Source organism: Numida meleagris, chromosome 2, assembly GCF_002078875.1.
Source record: "Numida meleagris isolate 19003 breed g44 Domestic line chromosome 2, NumMel1.0, whole genome shotgun sequence".
NCBI classification, from domain to species: domain Eukaryota; kingdom Metazoa; phylum Chordata; class Aves; order Galliformes; family Numididae; genus Numida; species Numida meleagris.
In genome coordinates this window covers 63,322,422-63,337,617 of record NC_034410.1, presented here as the reverse complement: position 1 = coordinate 63,337,617, position 15,196 = coordinate 63,322,422, and the positions used below count along the sequence as shown (strand labels likewise).

General features: G+C 38.0%; 1 protein-coding gene across 1 annotated transcript in view; it reads right to left on the bottom strand.

Annotated features, from left to right (window-relative positions):
* LYRM4 (LYR motif containing 4) overlaps window positions 1–15,196 on the bottom strand; it is an 82,173-nt gene that overhangs the window by 48,820 nt on the left and 18,157 nt on the right. Inside the window, exon 2 of the mRNA XM_021388669.1 lies at window positions 9,330–9,450. Coding sequence (XP_021244344.1) covers window positions 9,330–9,450 — 121 coding nt within the window. The remainder of the gene's footprint in view (window positions 1–9,329; window positions 9,451–15,196) is intronic.

Genomic DNA, 15,196 nt, shown 5'->3' with positions numbered 1-15,196 from the left:
TCTCACCCTGACAAGTGCCTTGGAAGGCACAAATGTGCAGGTACAGCCACACTCAGAAAACTGTCATAACATTAGTAAAGCTAGCAGTTTGAACTTTTTTCTTAAAGCCATAAAGCATATTTTACATGCAGTAAAAGTACTTTCCTGTTATTTCAGTGGGTTTGTACATCAGTATTACTCTAGACCACATGATTTTGCATATCTGTTTTTTCTTCTTTTCCCCCTTGAGCATACATACGAATCATTTAAAAGCAATTTACAACACGTCAAACTGCTTACGGAGACTCTTAAGAATCTAATGTATGAAGCTAACCACTGGCATGATTTATTATTGAAGTTCCACTGTTATAACTTGACAATTAAGAAATATTGATGAATGTAAACACATTATTGATGTCAATTAAAAAGCACAAGATTGATTAACCTCCCAGAGGTATACTGGCACAGGCAGATAGAGAGTAATCATCCTCAGTAAGTATTCACCGCTGACAAATGTGCACAGAAATTAGACTGCTGTGAGACAAAAAGTACTTTCAATTAAAATTAAGATCATTTGAACACATAACCAAAGCATTGGGTCAACAACAAAAAACAACACGAATATGAACAAGATGCATATTAATATGAAATGCTAAGTGATTAGGTCACGTAATATTGTTGTTAATCATGCACTGATGAAAATATAGATAAGAATTACCAAAAGAACAGCTCAGCAAGTGAATTATACTCATGAAAGGAAGACTACAAACATATTAGTTAGCTACCATACTGCAATGATTATAGCTGCCCTGGTGAGGGACAAGACCTTGCTTACATGATACGCAATAGGTTTCAAAGAATGTATTATGTACATTCTGGAGGTGATCAGTCTATAAGGGTGAGCTCAAAACTCTACTTAGGAATGGTTCACTTTCTACAGAATGAACAGTCTAGGAAGGACGTTCAGGTATTATATACCTTGGAGGGCAAAGCTTACATCTGACATATCCCAGAGAGGAATCAAACAGTTTGCTACTTAAATGTGACTGGAAGAATTTGACCTCCTTTTTTCTTATTCTTTTTACTTACTTGCAGAATTAATATACTGGCATAAAGCCTGTCACCAAGATGAAGGGCACTGCAGCTATAGCTTTTAATGACCAGAGGTAAAAAGAACACGCAGAAAAAAACACCTCACAACAAAACCCCAAAAAGCCAAACACCTTCACCTTAGAAAGCACAGAGCTAAATACAGCAGCAATGCACCAGTACCAAGGACACTGCATAAACACTAGTTAAACTTCTCACTATGCGCCTGTCTAGAAAACAAACCTCCATGCTTAGACTTCCCATGGCTGGACCAGATATACTGATGTTGGAATACAGCAGCTTCCTTCATCACAATGTTATGTATCAAACACTCTTCCCTTGGATATAAGCAGCTTACTACAAAGGCATTAGACAGGATCCAAATTACTGCAAATAACATAAAAAATGAAATATAACATACATCCATGATAGAGCTTCTTTATCTCAAAGACCTGTGCATGAAGGCTACACATGTGTTTATGTGTACTGCCAAAATAAAGCTAGGTCACTCTGAATCTACTTGCTTGTAAAATTCACTTAAATGGTACTAGCGACAGACACCACGTCTGGTGCTAACCTAAAACACAGAACTATCCAGTGGACCTCCTGAAGATTACTGGTATATGGGGACACACCAGATGTAAAGGACCGCTGCTGCCTTTTAAAAAAGTTTTTTTCCCTTTCTCTCCAGATTTTCATTAAATTACAATTAACATTGGTAGGTTTTATATGTGGGTTTCAATTTGGCAAGTAATTTTAAAAGATGAAGGCAACCAGGATTTTAGCTACTGGGACAATGCTGCCTCTTCCCTTGATGAGCTGTAAAGAGAAAACATTTACTTCTAACGCCCTGAGAGACTCATAGCTGAGCATGTCCAGAGAAAACATCATTAAAAAAAACCATTGTACCCAGGTCTACACGTCTAGGTGACTTGTAGGACAACGGGGGCATCAATACCAACATCCCCATCCTAAAATGCAGACTGAAGTTCAAGGGCAGCAGAACACGGTCCTGGCGATCTAAGGCACCAAATTCGCCAGAATTCCTCCTGGAGGGAAGCATACTTGCTCAGTTATGCTGCTGCTGAACCTGACATCATCTCCTTTCAATAAGCAGTACAAAACCGGGAAAGAAATTATCAGAAAGGAAAGATAAATGAATAACAAATTTATAGAAAGCAAAACATGTGGAAGATCAAAATCAAGATCACCTTTGTAATAACTCTAATGTCTCTCTTACTTTTTTCAGAAGTCCTCAAAACAGCAGTACCTTTCCTTGGTGTCCCAGCATATTTAAAACTGGTTTACTCCGTTATACCACCGCAGATCTCCAAAGAGATCTATCAACTGAAATGAATGTAAGCTACAGTCTATATGCAAGGCTTCTACAAGACGGCATGTTTGAAAAATAACACACAAAATACTACCATACTTCTCTTTCTCCTATCTGCTAAAAAGGATTCTCTGCAGATTTTCTTCTCTGCAGCAGACCAGTACCTCCAGGAAGCCACACAGCAAGAAGAAGAAAACTGCTCCAAGCTGAGTGCACTTTCAATGCTAGGAAATCTCCCTCAGCCAACATCACTACAAGTTGGAACAGCAGACATCTCAGCATCGCAATCAGGTCATGAACACGGCAGAGGTCATCTAAGCTTTGATCAAAAATGGGTAGCACTTGTTTTTACCTACCCTCTCTTGGTAATGCCTAGAATTTATAGTAAGACACGCATGTGCTTGCAATTATTCGCCTTGTTTGGAAAACGCCCACTTGACATTTTGTGGCAACAGCTATCCTTATGAACTGCACTCATTACCTACCAAGCAAAAGCCCTGAAACAGAACACAAGGAAGCAGAAAGCATGAAAAGCTAGTGGCAGATGAATGCATCTCACTGAAAATGAGATTTTTTGCTTGTTTCTGAGGCTTTCTTCAGCGCAGACTGATTTAATCAATGCTGCGGCCTCACTCAGGAAGCTACCGAGCAGCCAGGCTAGTGAAGCTTACTCTTTTCTACAGAGATGTTTACACCTGGCACTGATTTGATCAGATGTGACGTACTGCCAAGCCAAATTGCTCACTAGAAAGCAAGTCCTCCTCCTGTCCTTCAGACAGCCTCCTGTGTGTGTAAGATCAGATGCTCAGAGCTCTGGATGCATTACACAACTACTTATTATTTATGATAAGGCCCTGGCTTCTCTGGATTAGCAGCTAACTATAAGTTACAAAAATAATAAAAGCTCTTTCTGAAATTATTTTAAAAGCTGCAGCTAACAGTCTTACATTGTATTTTTTTTAAATGTTGCTGTGCATCAAATGCTGTGCAGTAAGCACTTCTGTTACAGCTCTTACAACATCAAAGAGGCAAAACCACATGCTTACTTCTGAACAGCCTTTGCCTGCAGCCTGAAGGACAGCTCCAATGCAAGGCCTACCTCTGTATTTAATACGGCAGGCAGAAGCTGCCACTTGCAATTTAGACAGGGGGCGAACAACAGAAAATGATTTGTGAAAATACTGTCTTGTTTTCCATCAGGAGAGCTAAATGGGAGCCTAAAGAGTAACACTACCCTGGAGACTCAGACAGGTGTAACCTGGAAAGCAACAGCATGCGAAGGTGGGCAAGATATCTGCTACACTTCTTGCACACCCAGGTGTTAGATATTAAGCTGGTCTGACAGCTCTGGGCTCAGGGCAGCTGTTTACAGTATTGCACGTCCTCAAAACTATCCCACATGCCAAGAGGAAAAAGCTATTTGGAATGGATGTCTGAAGGAGATCTCACTACCTGCATGCCCTGAGAAGGGCCAAAATCCAAGTTGGCTCCTCCACCACCTACATCAGAAAGTTATCATCAGTGCATTGCAGGAACTGCCTGGACCTTGTGTGCTTAGCTATGTTGCTTATCCAACAAATATCAGCATGGTTGGAGTCTCCCATGAGAGTGTTTGCTGATGAAACTATTCAATAAAATGAAAGCAGGTGCAATAAAGTAAGGTACTTCTGCATTTTGCTTCTTAGAATAATCGTAATTGAAAATACTCCTCTTGCTATTACTGATTAAACATGCTTTAATATTTACACTATTTTGATTAACAAAAATATGCTTCCTCATGCTGTGGCTGTATTATTACCAGTTCATATTAATACAAGTGCTACATTAGTACATTCATCCAGTATCATTTCCACTTCCATTCAACAGTTAGCAACATGGCTTGTTTAAAAAATGAAATGAAAGTTCAAAGAACTGTTCAACAGTTTTCTCTTACAGAGAATTCAAAACAAAACCACACCAATCGTATTTACTGGAGATGGCAAATATGATGAAATGCAAGAATATGAAACCTAAATCTCATACTAACTATGACATGGACTTTTGTCAAGACATAGTCACAAAGGATTTCATTAAGCAGAGCTAAAGTTACAGTAATAAAAGAATATTGCAAGGATTAGAAATGAACTTATTAAGTACTGGCAGCATTTTGGATGTTATATTTATTATCATCATTGAAGCCTTTTTAATAAAGTTTTCATACTTCAAAACCACGTTCCTTCACTCTTCTACACATCTGAAGGAACCATAAGAGAAGTCAACTCTGAGGAGGAACAACTTTTGTCTATGAGGATATTTGTCCATCTCTCCCCTTAGAGCACACCCATGAACAGCTGCAAAGGAAGCAGATCCTTGTGTCTTGACTGGCTAACACTTCAGGATATCTCCGGTCTCCTGCTAAAGACTTCCATCTCTTCAGGTTATCTACAGGAAATGCAGTTGTGAGGTATCAAAAATGGTACAACCGATTTTCAGGGCAAATTCTCCTACCTCTCACATATTCCAACAGTGACAGAAATTCACAAATGACTCCATACTAGCATGGCTAGGAGTGGCTGTTGCAATAATAGTCATTCTTAAGGATGTCAAAGAATTCTCCTGAAAACTTTTAAAAACTTTCTACTTCAAACTTGTGACAATGCATTTCTGACAGTGCTCTTCCTGAAAGGGAGGATGCCATAAATGGTGATGTTTACACAGTTAAACACACAAGCACACAATCTTCATAAACTACATTAAGAATCAGAGTTGTTCTTCCTTTAGCAATCCTATTTTTAAATCAAAACCAATAACAAGCAGAGGAGGGCTAAGGTGGAGATTAATGTTCCTCCATGCATTTTCAGTTTTGTAAAGCTACTTTTATAACATTCAAGTAAATTGAACAGTGACTGACATGAAGAAAATGACAGTAATCTGTCACTATTTCACATTTGCCACTAGGCTGATTCAAACATTCATGAACCTTATGCTTCAACGGTCACTCTGATGACTAAACCATAAATTAGAATGTAAAGTGAATATAAATTTGATTTTAGAGTAACAGCAAATTGTCAACTAGGTGGGATAATATTTAATTTCTATTGATATGCTATGAAAAAGTCAGCAACACCAAAATACGCTACATCATAATAAATCCCAAACTTAGCAAAAAATCCTCACTAGATCTTTGCTTGTTTCAGCGCTTATGCCTTTAAAAATAAAAACACTTTATATTTGAAACTAACCGAGCATAAACTCTTTAATAATGTCAGATGACTTCATTACTTAAATTCGTAATTAAACAAAGAGCAAGAATGATTCTTCTGCCCCCACAGAGCACCACTAAGTGTGACAGCAAACACATATTAATATGAAATTTAATTTTAAGTATCTTATAGTTCTGATGAAAAGTTTACATTTAAGAGAGAGGGTTACTTTTTTTTCCCCCCCAGTATTTACTCCTTGCTTTACAACTGAACAATGCTCTCAGACATGGAGTTTGAATTTTGTGTGGTCGTGTATGGAGCCAGTGATCCTCATGGGTCCTTTCCAACTCAGGATATTCTATGACTCTACAACACTGCCACACAACAGAAATTCTGCAAAGAACAACAGTCCTCCATATATCAGAAAAACTTTTCTTTGGGCGTGCTGGTGGGTGAGGGAATGACTGGGCAAAATATATACCTTGTAACTAAAGCTTTAGGAAGTATTGAAGGAACTCGTGGCTCAAAAATTATCCTGATAAACTCATTTTCCTTTATCAGATCTTTTTTGCTAGATGTTCCTCTGCCTTATGTTGCTGTTTTGACTCCAACAAATACATATGTAATAGAAATACACATGCCTTTTCAAAGATGTATGCAGAATGATCATGCTTTGAAATTGGAAATCTTCTAGTAGCACAACATATGAAATAAATCAACGTAAGTTTCAGTTTTAGCAGCGTTAAAATTTGAAAGTTGTGCTGAAATCTCTAATATTCCTTCCATTTCAAGACCATTGTTCCTAAAATCTTTACATGGAATGACACCAAAACATGATCCTATTTAAAACTACTCTGGCAGATGCATTTTCCATGTGGGAGAAACTCCTTATATTACTGAGACTTAAAGAGTATGCGAACAAAAACTTTTGGCTTTAGCGATAACAGAAGCCCTTCTGCATTATTCTGGTTATGTCCTAGAGACGAAGACATCCTTCAAGGAACAACCACATTCAAATAGATTGGTATTCAATGCTATTTGCTTGACAACAGTTTATAATGCATTTAATACATTTGTATAAGCACGAGTTTTATATACTTGTAAAGCTAAAACATACATGGAGATTTTCATATTCAGAAAATTCCAGTGGAACTTGAATCAAAAGTGTAGTAGAACCCTATGTGCCTTTACTGTTTCCAAATATCTATCCACACCTACACATGAAGGGTTTTAAAGTGAGAATTATGTATTACACTGTAAATTGAAATATGACTCTCCAGGATTTCTCTCCATGGTGAATAGAGAAACATAGTAATATCAAATAAATATTATAATAAAAGTAGCAAAATGGGGAAAAAAGCAGCACATTAAAATGGTTGTACTGTTAGAATCGGCAGAATCTTTCAGAAGAGAAAACAACAAATCTTGTCTTTTTTTGTATTGTTGTCATGCTCTTGATTACAGTATTAAATACAACATTTTTTTTTATCAGCACAAAACACAAGCTGGTTTGTGATATTACCTGTTGGTCACGTACATGGTTGTTAAAGGTATCTCTGTAAGTACTGGCACACGCACGTGTTTTATGCATGTTCAAAATGTTTACTACGGACCAGTGAACGCAAAGTGGTCTTAAGCACAACTACTCCTTTACAACAAACAGCAAGTGTGTGTAACAACAAGACATTAATCAAGCCTGCCTATTCTTCCTACTCCTTCCGAGACAGTTGAAATATCTGATATTGAATGACAATCTTCTGGCTAAAACAAAAGTTTATAGGATTTGAAACAAGATGCACACCACAGAGGAGAAAGAGTCTCCCCCATCGAGACTCCTGTTTCAGAGAACTGCTATCTTATTTTCTGTATCTATCTACTCCGTATCTTGTGTTTTTTCTGTATCTATTTTGTGTTCACAAAATTTGTCCAGAAGAGTTAGGTTTTACTTCAAAATCTGTCCCACATCTATTACAGCTCAGATAAATCAAAATAACTATGCCTTCTTGAAGGAAAAAGATTGAAAGCTTTTATTATAGGAAGGCTTATCCACCACCTAACTTAGATCTGGTCTTTTTGTTCAGGCTTATGGAGAGTCATATTCTACCTGTATGAAGTTGAGGTACCCTAAACATTAACATACCATGAACCATTTCTGCATCCAAGTTAGGTACATAGGACTGGTATTTTCACCTGTTCCTGGTGTTTTGATACCTTGACATAGAGCTCTTTCCAGAAAGAGGAAATACTTGCTATTATAAAAAAGTTGTGCCAAGTAGGTCCTAGTAACGATATTTAAAACCATAAATAAAATTTACTACCACATCAGTCATCTATTTCACAGCAATATAGTTATTCCAACTTATCAAAGATATGTTTATATTTTTACTCACAGCCATCAGAGCAATTTTCTGACATGCTGACATTTTATTAATTACAATCCCAAACAGACCTTACCTGTAGCATTTCATTATGGGAGATCCCATCTCCACAAACTGTTACTACTATGATGCAAATTCCTGCAAGAGGCAGAACTGGTCTCTGTGCATTCTTATCTTTCACCACTTGTTTATAATTTTCTCCTGTCTTCTTACTTTTCTGCATAACGGATCTGCACATATTGCCTATTCAAGTTCATACCTAAATATGGTACCATGGGGAGGGACAGATACCATAAATGCTACTCAGACCATGCCAGAGGAAAAGTATTGCCAGTGACTCAGCTTTTTTCCAGGAAAAATGTAACACCCTGTTTGGAAATACGTTTAGCCAGCCAAGACTATGCGGAGAGGCTGTCACAGCCATGCTTCTAAAACTGTGTTGTAAGGAATAAGGAATGGAAATCTATAAGGGCTGCTCTGAAAGTAACACCTCCTATATTTTATGATGTTGGCCCACGACATCAGCAGCGGATGCTGGTGGTATGGCAGTAAAGGTTGAACCTTCCCACCAGCATTCCATTACATTTTGTTGCTGTGGGACAGATGGCAGCAGAGAGGCAGTCTGACAAAAAGGCACCTGACACAGAAGTACGGATCAATCAAAGGTGTGGAATTGAATTCCTCCATGCAGAAGAAATGGCACCCACTGAGATTCAATGAATGCTTGCTGAACATTTCTGGAAACCAACCAGTGGATACGAACACAGCTAGGTGGTGGGTAGTGCATTTCAGCAATGGCAATAGTGATAGCGGGCCACCTCTGCAGGTGCAGATTTTTATGAGTGCAGCATGCTGGCTCCTGTTCATCACTGGTGGAAATACGTAGCTAATGGTGGTGGTTATTGAAAAAAGGTGTTTTGTGGCTGAGAATTTGCTCTATCAAATAGTGTTATTGTGCTCTTTGTATCTCTTGTAGTTTCCATTGAAATAAACAGGAGGTATTGCTTTTGAAGCAACCCAAATAATATACTTGAGCTAGAGGAAAGAGATTCAAGGGAAATTGAGGGCAGTACAGAGCAACAGAGTGAAGAGAAAGACAGATGTAGTAAAATAAACAGCTGAAAAAAATAACATAAGATATACAAATTTTCGTATGTCTTCAGACTACTGGAACAAGCATCCCTACATTCCCTGTTGCAACCGCAACAGATAAATGAATCCTTTTCACCCTCACAAACTCAGACATAAAAAAACTACTGTCACCCAGAGATGTTTTGCAATAGGACCTATTTTTTCCATTTATAATAGCATAAGCCAGTTTAATGAGAGGTACGCAGCTCTTAGTTAAAATAACAGAAATAGATGTACCTGCCGATGAATAATCTCTAGGTTTTCTTTTGCTTTATTCACTAGTTCTTCTATTTTTTCAGAATCCTTTATACTCTTGTTTTCTCTGAAGGCGTCTCTTATCCTTCTGATGGCATATGTCCTAAACATAAACAATAAGAAGACATGTTTATAAGTGTGCCAGTTTTATGACATTTCAACATGCCATAAAACATACTGAATTAATTCAATAAATGTACACACACATTTTTTTAAAATACATATTTTTTTATTTAGGATTTTCTTGGAGTTGAAATACTGACCATGCTTCTTTTTAATTTAAAAAAGTAATTTTACTGAAAGCTGTAGGAAATCCTCACACTTTCCGTATCAGTCAAGTCACAGAACAACAGAATGTCTTGGGCTAGAAGGGACCTTAAGATCATCTAGTTCCAATTCCCCATCAAACCAGTCCCCATAGCTCTGCTTTGTTACTGCTGTAAACATACTGTTGTATTCCCAGCCTAGTTAATGCAAAGCTCAAGAATATTAAAAACAAACAAAAACCCGAAAAACAACAACAGAACCAAAAAAATCATATCCCAAGTGATTTCGCATCAGTGTGATTACTCTTATTCCTAGTGCTCTGGAGGTCTCAGTGCTAACTGCTACATGCATTATACATTAGCACCAGTTCAGACTTTCCAATCTGGCAGTCACAGGTAGAGTGATGGATTGACCATAACAAAAAAGGCTCCTCCTTTGTTATCCCTTCCTTCTCCTGACAAAGTGCATTTCAACTTCCAGTCCAACACCTCCTCAACCATTTCATCATTCACAAGCAGTAACACATACAATCTCTGCAAGCAGGGAAAGCTTTTGATTTCTCCTTTCAGAGAGAAAGATCCAAAGGTGCAGTCATCTCTGAAATTGTCCACTTTCTTCTGAAACCAGTGAGAACCTTTATGCAGTTTGCAGAGTATTGCTTAAAAAAAAAATCAGGCCCATTTCAATAATGAAATAAAAAGCATGTGCTGCAAGTCTGAAAATCTTATTACACATTTGTTTGAAGGTTAGAAGAACTGGCCTTTCTGCTCAGCTATCTTGGTAGCTTCTCTACTCTGTGGTCAGTACTATTTTTAATACAGAAAGTAAAACCCTATGTGTGGCATTGGAAGTAAAAAAGGGTGCTGACAACACCACTATTAGTGTAATGTTTCAACAACTGTTTTCAATCCTGTATACAGGTGAAACAGGAGTTGAAAAACTGCTTTGAACATGATCGTGGAAAAACCCCACATGCTATACTGAAAATAAAATTAAAATTGGTGGAGGCAACAGAGAAGGGGAAAGGAAGAAAAGGATCGATCACCAGACAGTGTCACTCCAAGCCATTAGATGGTGCTCTCCAGCTCCTAATGCCAGCTCCATCAGCCAAAAGGCATATTTTCTTTTTGAGCTCATAAATAATACATTTCAATCACGAGGAACCAGGATGGTTATGGAGTCCCACCCTGCTGCCACACACCGGCAGATGGTGTGCGCTTTTAATTAGGGCCTGTTCACCTATAATGTGACACTGGGGTGTGTGAGTGAGTGAGCGAGTGTTTGTATGTGTGAAGTTAATAGAATGTATTAAATATGGAAGCTCATTCTCATCTGCAGCTGGTGTCCTAGAAAGATTTGAAGGGGAAGCTGCTTTCTCCTAGGAATAAAAAAAAACACAACTCCAAATCATTAAGAGGCAGTGTAATTTTGCTGTTGATAATGGATGGATTTCAAATCATCCCACATATCTATGTAGGGTTTAACTGTGCAGAAACATAATATTTTCTGCAAGAAAGGAAGGATTGACAAAAGATGCGATGTCCTAACAATTTTTTTTTTTTTAAGCTTAAAGGAAAAGGAACAACAACCACCAACAATAAAACAGTAAATATCTACTATTGGGAGCAAGTCTTCCAAAATGCAATACAAATGGGTATACTATCAAGAAAAAAGTAAAATATATAGATGAACTAAAGCAAATTCTCATTCAGCATACACCTACAGACTGTATTTTTTCCATTTTGTACATGTGGTGCATTAATTGTTCTATTTTCTCCCTCTTCCTCTCACGACATCCAACAGCCACTGAGAAAGAAAGTGTAAGTACTTAAAGAATGGTCTGATGATGTTTCCTAGCTATGGTCAGAAACTATGTTGCTCTGTTTTTCCTCTGAATTTCTTTAAGCCTTTATGAATGTTAACACTCAAATGAAGCTATTTTACATATGCTTAAGCACAGTCTTAGTTCTACAGCTTAATCACTACATCTCCAGTATATTCTAAGCATATTTCAAAGAACAGCTCTATATCATGGCACTACTCTTTACTAAGGTTACACAGATTCAAAGCATAAGATAAGGAAGAGCTGAACTCAGAGCTCAAACCAGACTCTATACCTGATTGTAGACTATCCTTTCTTCCCCATTTTTTATAAGCTTGAGTTGGGAAGCAGCATCAGTTCCGAGTCCCTGTGCTCTCCACACTTCAAGAGCAGAGTATACGCCAAAATCTAGTACTAATGTGGCCACAAGTCCATGAACAACCAAGTTCTTTTGTAAACACAGTAACGTATGTAGCAACGTGCTGTAAGCATATACGTGGTAATGAAAAGAACCTACTTCCTTAGACATATGTTTGGTTAAGAGCACTACTCTCCCAAATTTCTGGGTGATGAAGTAAGAGATTGGTCAGCTGATCAATTTCCCTTATGGTGGATATTTTCAGTTCAGTAAGCATAAGCACCAAAAACCAAGTGTATACCATTTGAAAGCACAGCCATTGGTGAAGAATACATGCCTATCTTTATAAAACCTTACAAAATCAAATTTGAAAGAGCATTTTTTGAAGACAGGGAGAAATGGATGAAAAGCATACTGGAAAGTTCGAGAGTTGCAGAACTCATGGATGCCAGCCCAGTGTCTGACTCAGGGCTGAGCTAGTCCTACTTGATACACTGACAGAAACTTAAACTATGAGTGAGAACAATACATTTATTATTATTTTCCTATACCGATGAGCCCAGTTGGTTTTGTATGAGACTAGACAAGCATTAGTACTGAGAAGAAGGGAATAGAGCAGTGCTGATTCAGCTGGGTGGAGTGCATAACAGATCCACTGTTAGAGAAGCTAAGCAAAGCAGATAATTAACTGGACTCTTCAGGGAGAAGGCAATGAGTGAACTCTCCAGAGAGCTAGAATGGGAAAGCAATCCTGCCTACACCAGACACAAGCAGCTTCTCTGTATCTTTGGGAAAGGCCCTAGCAATGCAGAAGTGCTCATTAAGAAACAGTGTTACAAATGAAAACTCGAAGCGCACTTCACGATCTACTATTTTTCTCATCATTCTCTGGAAATAGATACTAAAGAACAGCTAAAAGATGCAATAAGATTCTACAATTCTGCCTATGATTCAAAGCCCTTTTTTTCCCTTGTCATCCAAGCCAACTGAGGTTTTAGTAGGAAGCACTTCTGATTGCATCCTCTGATCCTCTGTAAAGACCTTCCAGCTAACTAGCGACAACATCCAAGCAAGAATATACAGTTCAATATATTCACTTAACTGGTTCTCATGTGCACACAAAGACTTTCTGCAATCCCTACTTACATGTATACACTGCACAGTTAACTCCCCATTAAATTCAAAGTAATGTAATCAATGCATAAGAGATCCAGTGCAATGACTTCAGACCAAAGCTGCTGCAGGTGGACGGCTACGCAAGGTAGCGGATGCACACAAATAAAGAGCTGCTCTGAAAGTAACACCTCCTATATTTTATGATGTTGGCCCACAACAGAGGCAGATGCTGATGGTATGGCAGTAGAGGTTGAACCTTCCCATCAGTATTCCATGACATGTTGTTGCCTTGGGACAGATGGCATCAGAGGGGCAATCTGACAAAGTGGCAGCTGACATGGAAGTACGGATGAAGCAAAGGTGCAGAATTAAGTTCCTCCACGTGGAAAAAATGGCACCCACTTAAATTCATCAATGCTTACTGAACGTATCTGGAGACCAACCAGTGGATGTGAGCACAGTGAGGTAGCGGGTGATGCGTTTCAGCAGCGGCAACAGTGACAGTGGGTCATCTCTGTAGGTGCAGATTTTTTTTTTTTTTTTTAAATGAGCATGGCAGGCAGGCTCTTGTTAATCACTGGTGGAAAATGCAAAGCTAATGGTGGTGATTGTTGGAAAAAAGGTGTTTTGTGGCTGAGAATTTGCTCTGCCAAATAGTGTTATTGAGCTCTTTGTAGCTATTGTAGTTTCCACTGAAATAAATAGGAGGCATTTTTGGAGTGACTTCGAAAAAAAGCATTAAGACAGATTCCAAAGGAATGACCACTACCTGCTAATGTTAAGAGACAACAATGCCTCTGAAATAATAGTAAAACCAACAAAGTTACAGTTAGGAAAGTCTTTTTCCTAATGCTCTAAGAGTCCATCTTTTTCTTTGCCTGAAGCACAACTGAAAGCCTAACATGAGGCCTCATAAAAATGAAGCCTACTATAAATGAAGTTTGAAACAATGGTTATTAAATAAAAATGAAATCACAACTGAGTTACTTAAAAAATAATTGCTGTTTGGGGATTTAGGCATCTTTATTTCAAAAATGTTCACTTATCCAATCTGATGGATAACTAGAAGATAAAATAATAAAAAAAAATAGATTCCTTTCCAAGTCCTCACTCTTGAATCTTTGTGCTCTCCTACACTGGAATGTAAGAAAAAAGGCTGAGAACTGTGCAGGCACACTTTCACCTATTCCGCACTATAAATTCAAAAGAAAACTGGCACAATAATGTTAAACTCCGCACCACTTTAGATTTACCAGTATCACAACCTGCTAAAGCTTTTAAAGCATGCAAATAAAATCTATTAATCGATCACATCACAGTTACAAGCAACACACAGCCAAACACCATGGCTATTATGAATTGTTAGTGAGCACTTCATGCAAAGACAAGAGAGAAGGATTGTGATACACAACCTGGGCAAACAAGGCAGACATCACCAGGGGAACTGCTGTCAGGTTAGAACATTCAAGGCTTTCAAAATAGGAATAAGTTAAAATGCACTTTTCCTCACTGGCTTAAGTTGCATTTAATAAATGAAGGTGAGTGATCAGTATCTAATCTCTAGGAAGTCCACACTGGTTAAAGATTCTGAAACCAAGCATACAGTACTTTCACTTAACTAGATAATGTGCAGAAGGGAGATAATGATATACAATAAAAATATAATATCAACCAAGGGATTCTTCTTGTAAAAGGATTATTTCTTTTCACTAACTGTATTTTATTATTACCTCCTTCCTTTCAATCTATTGGATCAGAACACCTATTCATTTATGGCAACAGCGATATGAATTTTCAGACTTTCCCATTTTAACTAACAACACATGCACCAGATAAGATTTCCCTAACTGAATTTCAGCATTACATCTAATTCACAAATCGAATAAAAATATCTGCAGGAAAATTAGTACCTTAAACTCTTATTAGTATTATTAATAAACTGGAATTATTAGTATTACTAATAATCCCTGGAACAGGTTGCTCAGTGACGTTGTGGATGCCCCCTCCCTGGAATTATTCAAGGCCAGGCTGGATGGGGCTGTGAGTAACCTGGTCTAGTAGGAGGTGTCTGCCTACAGCAGGGAGGTTGGGACTAGATGATCTTAAAGGTCCCTTCCAACCCAAAAACATCCTATTGATTCTATGACTAGTGAGGATGTCTCCATGTACAGAATTAATTCAGGTTTATTTCCATACGTATATGCATCTGCATTCTTTTTTCCTCTTTAAGAGCTCACTAAAAACCACCAGCAGGGATCACACAAAAGCTGCATGCAATTACCTTTT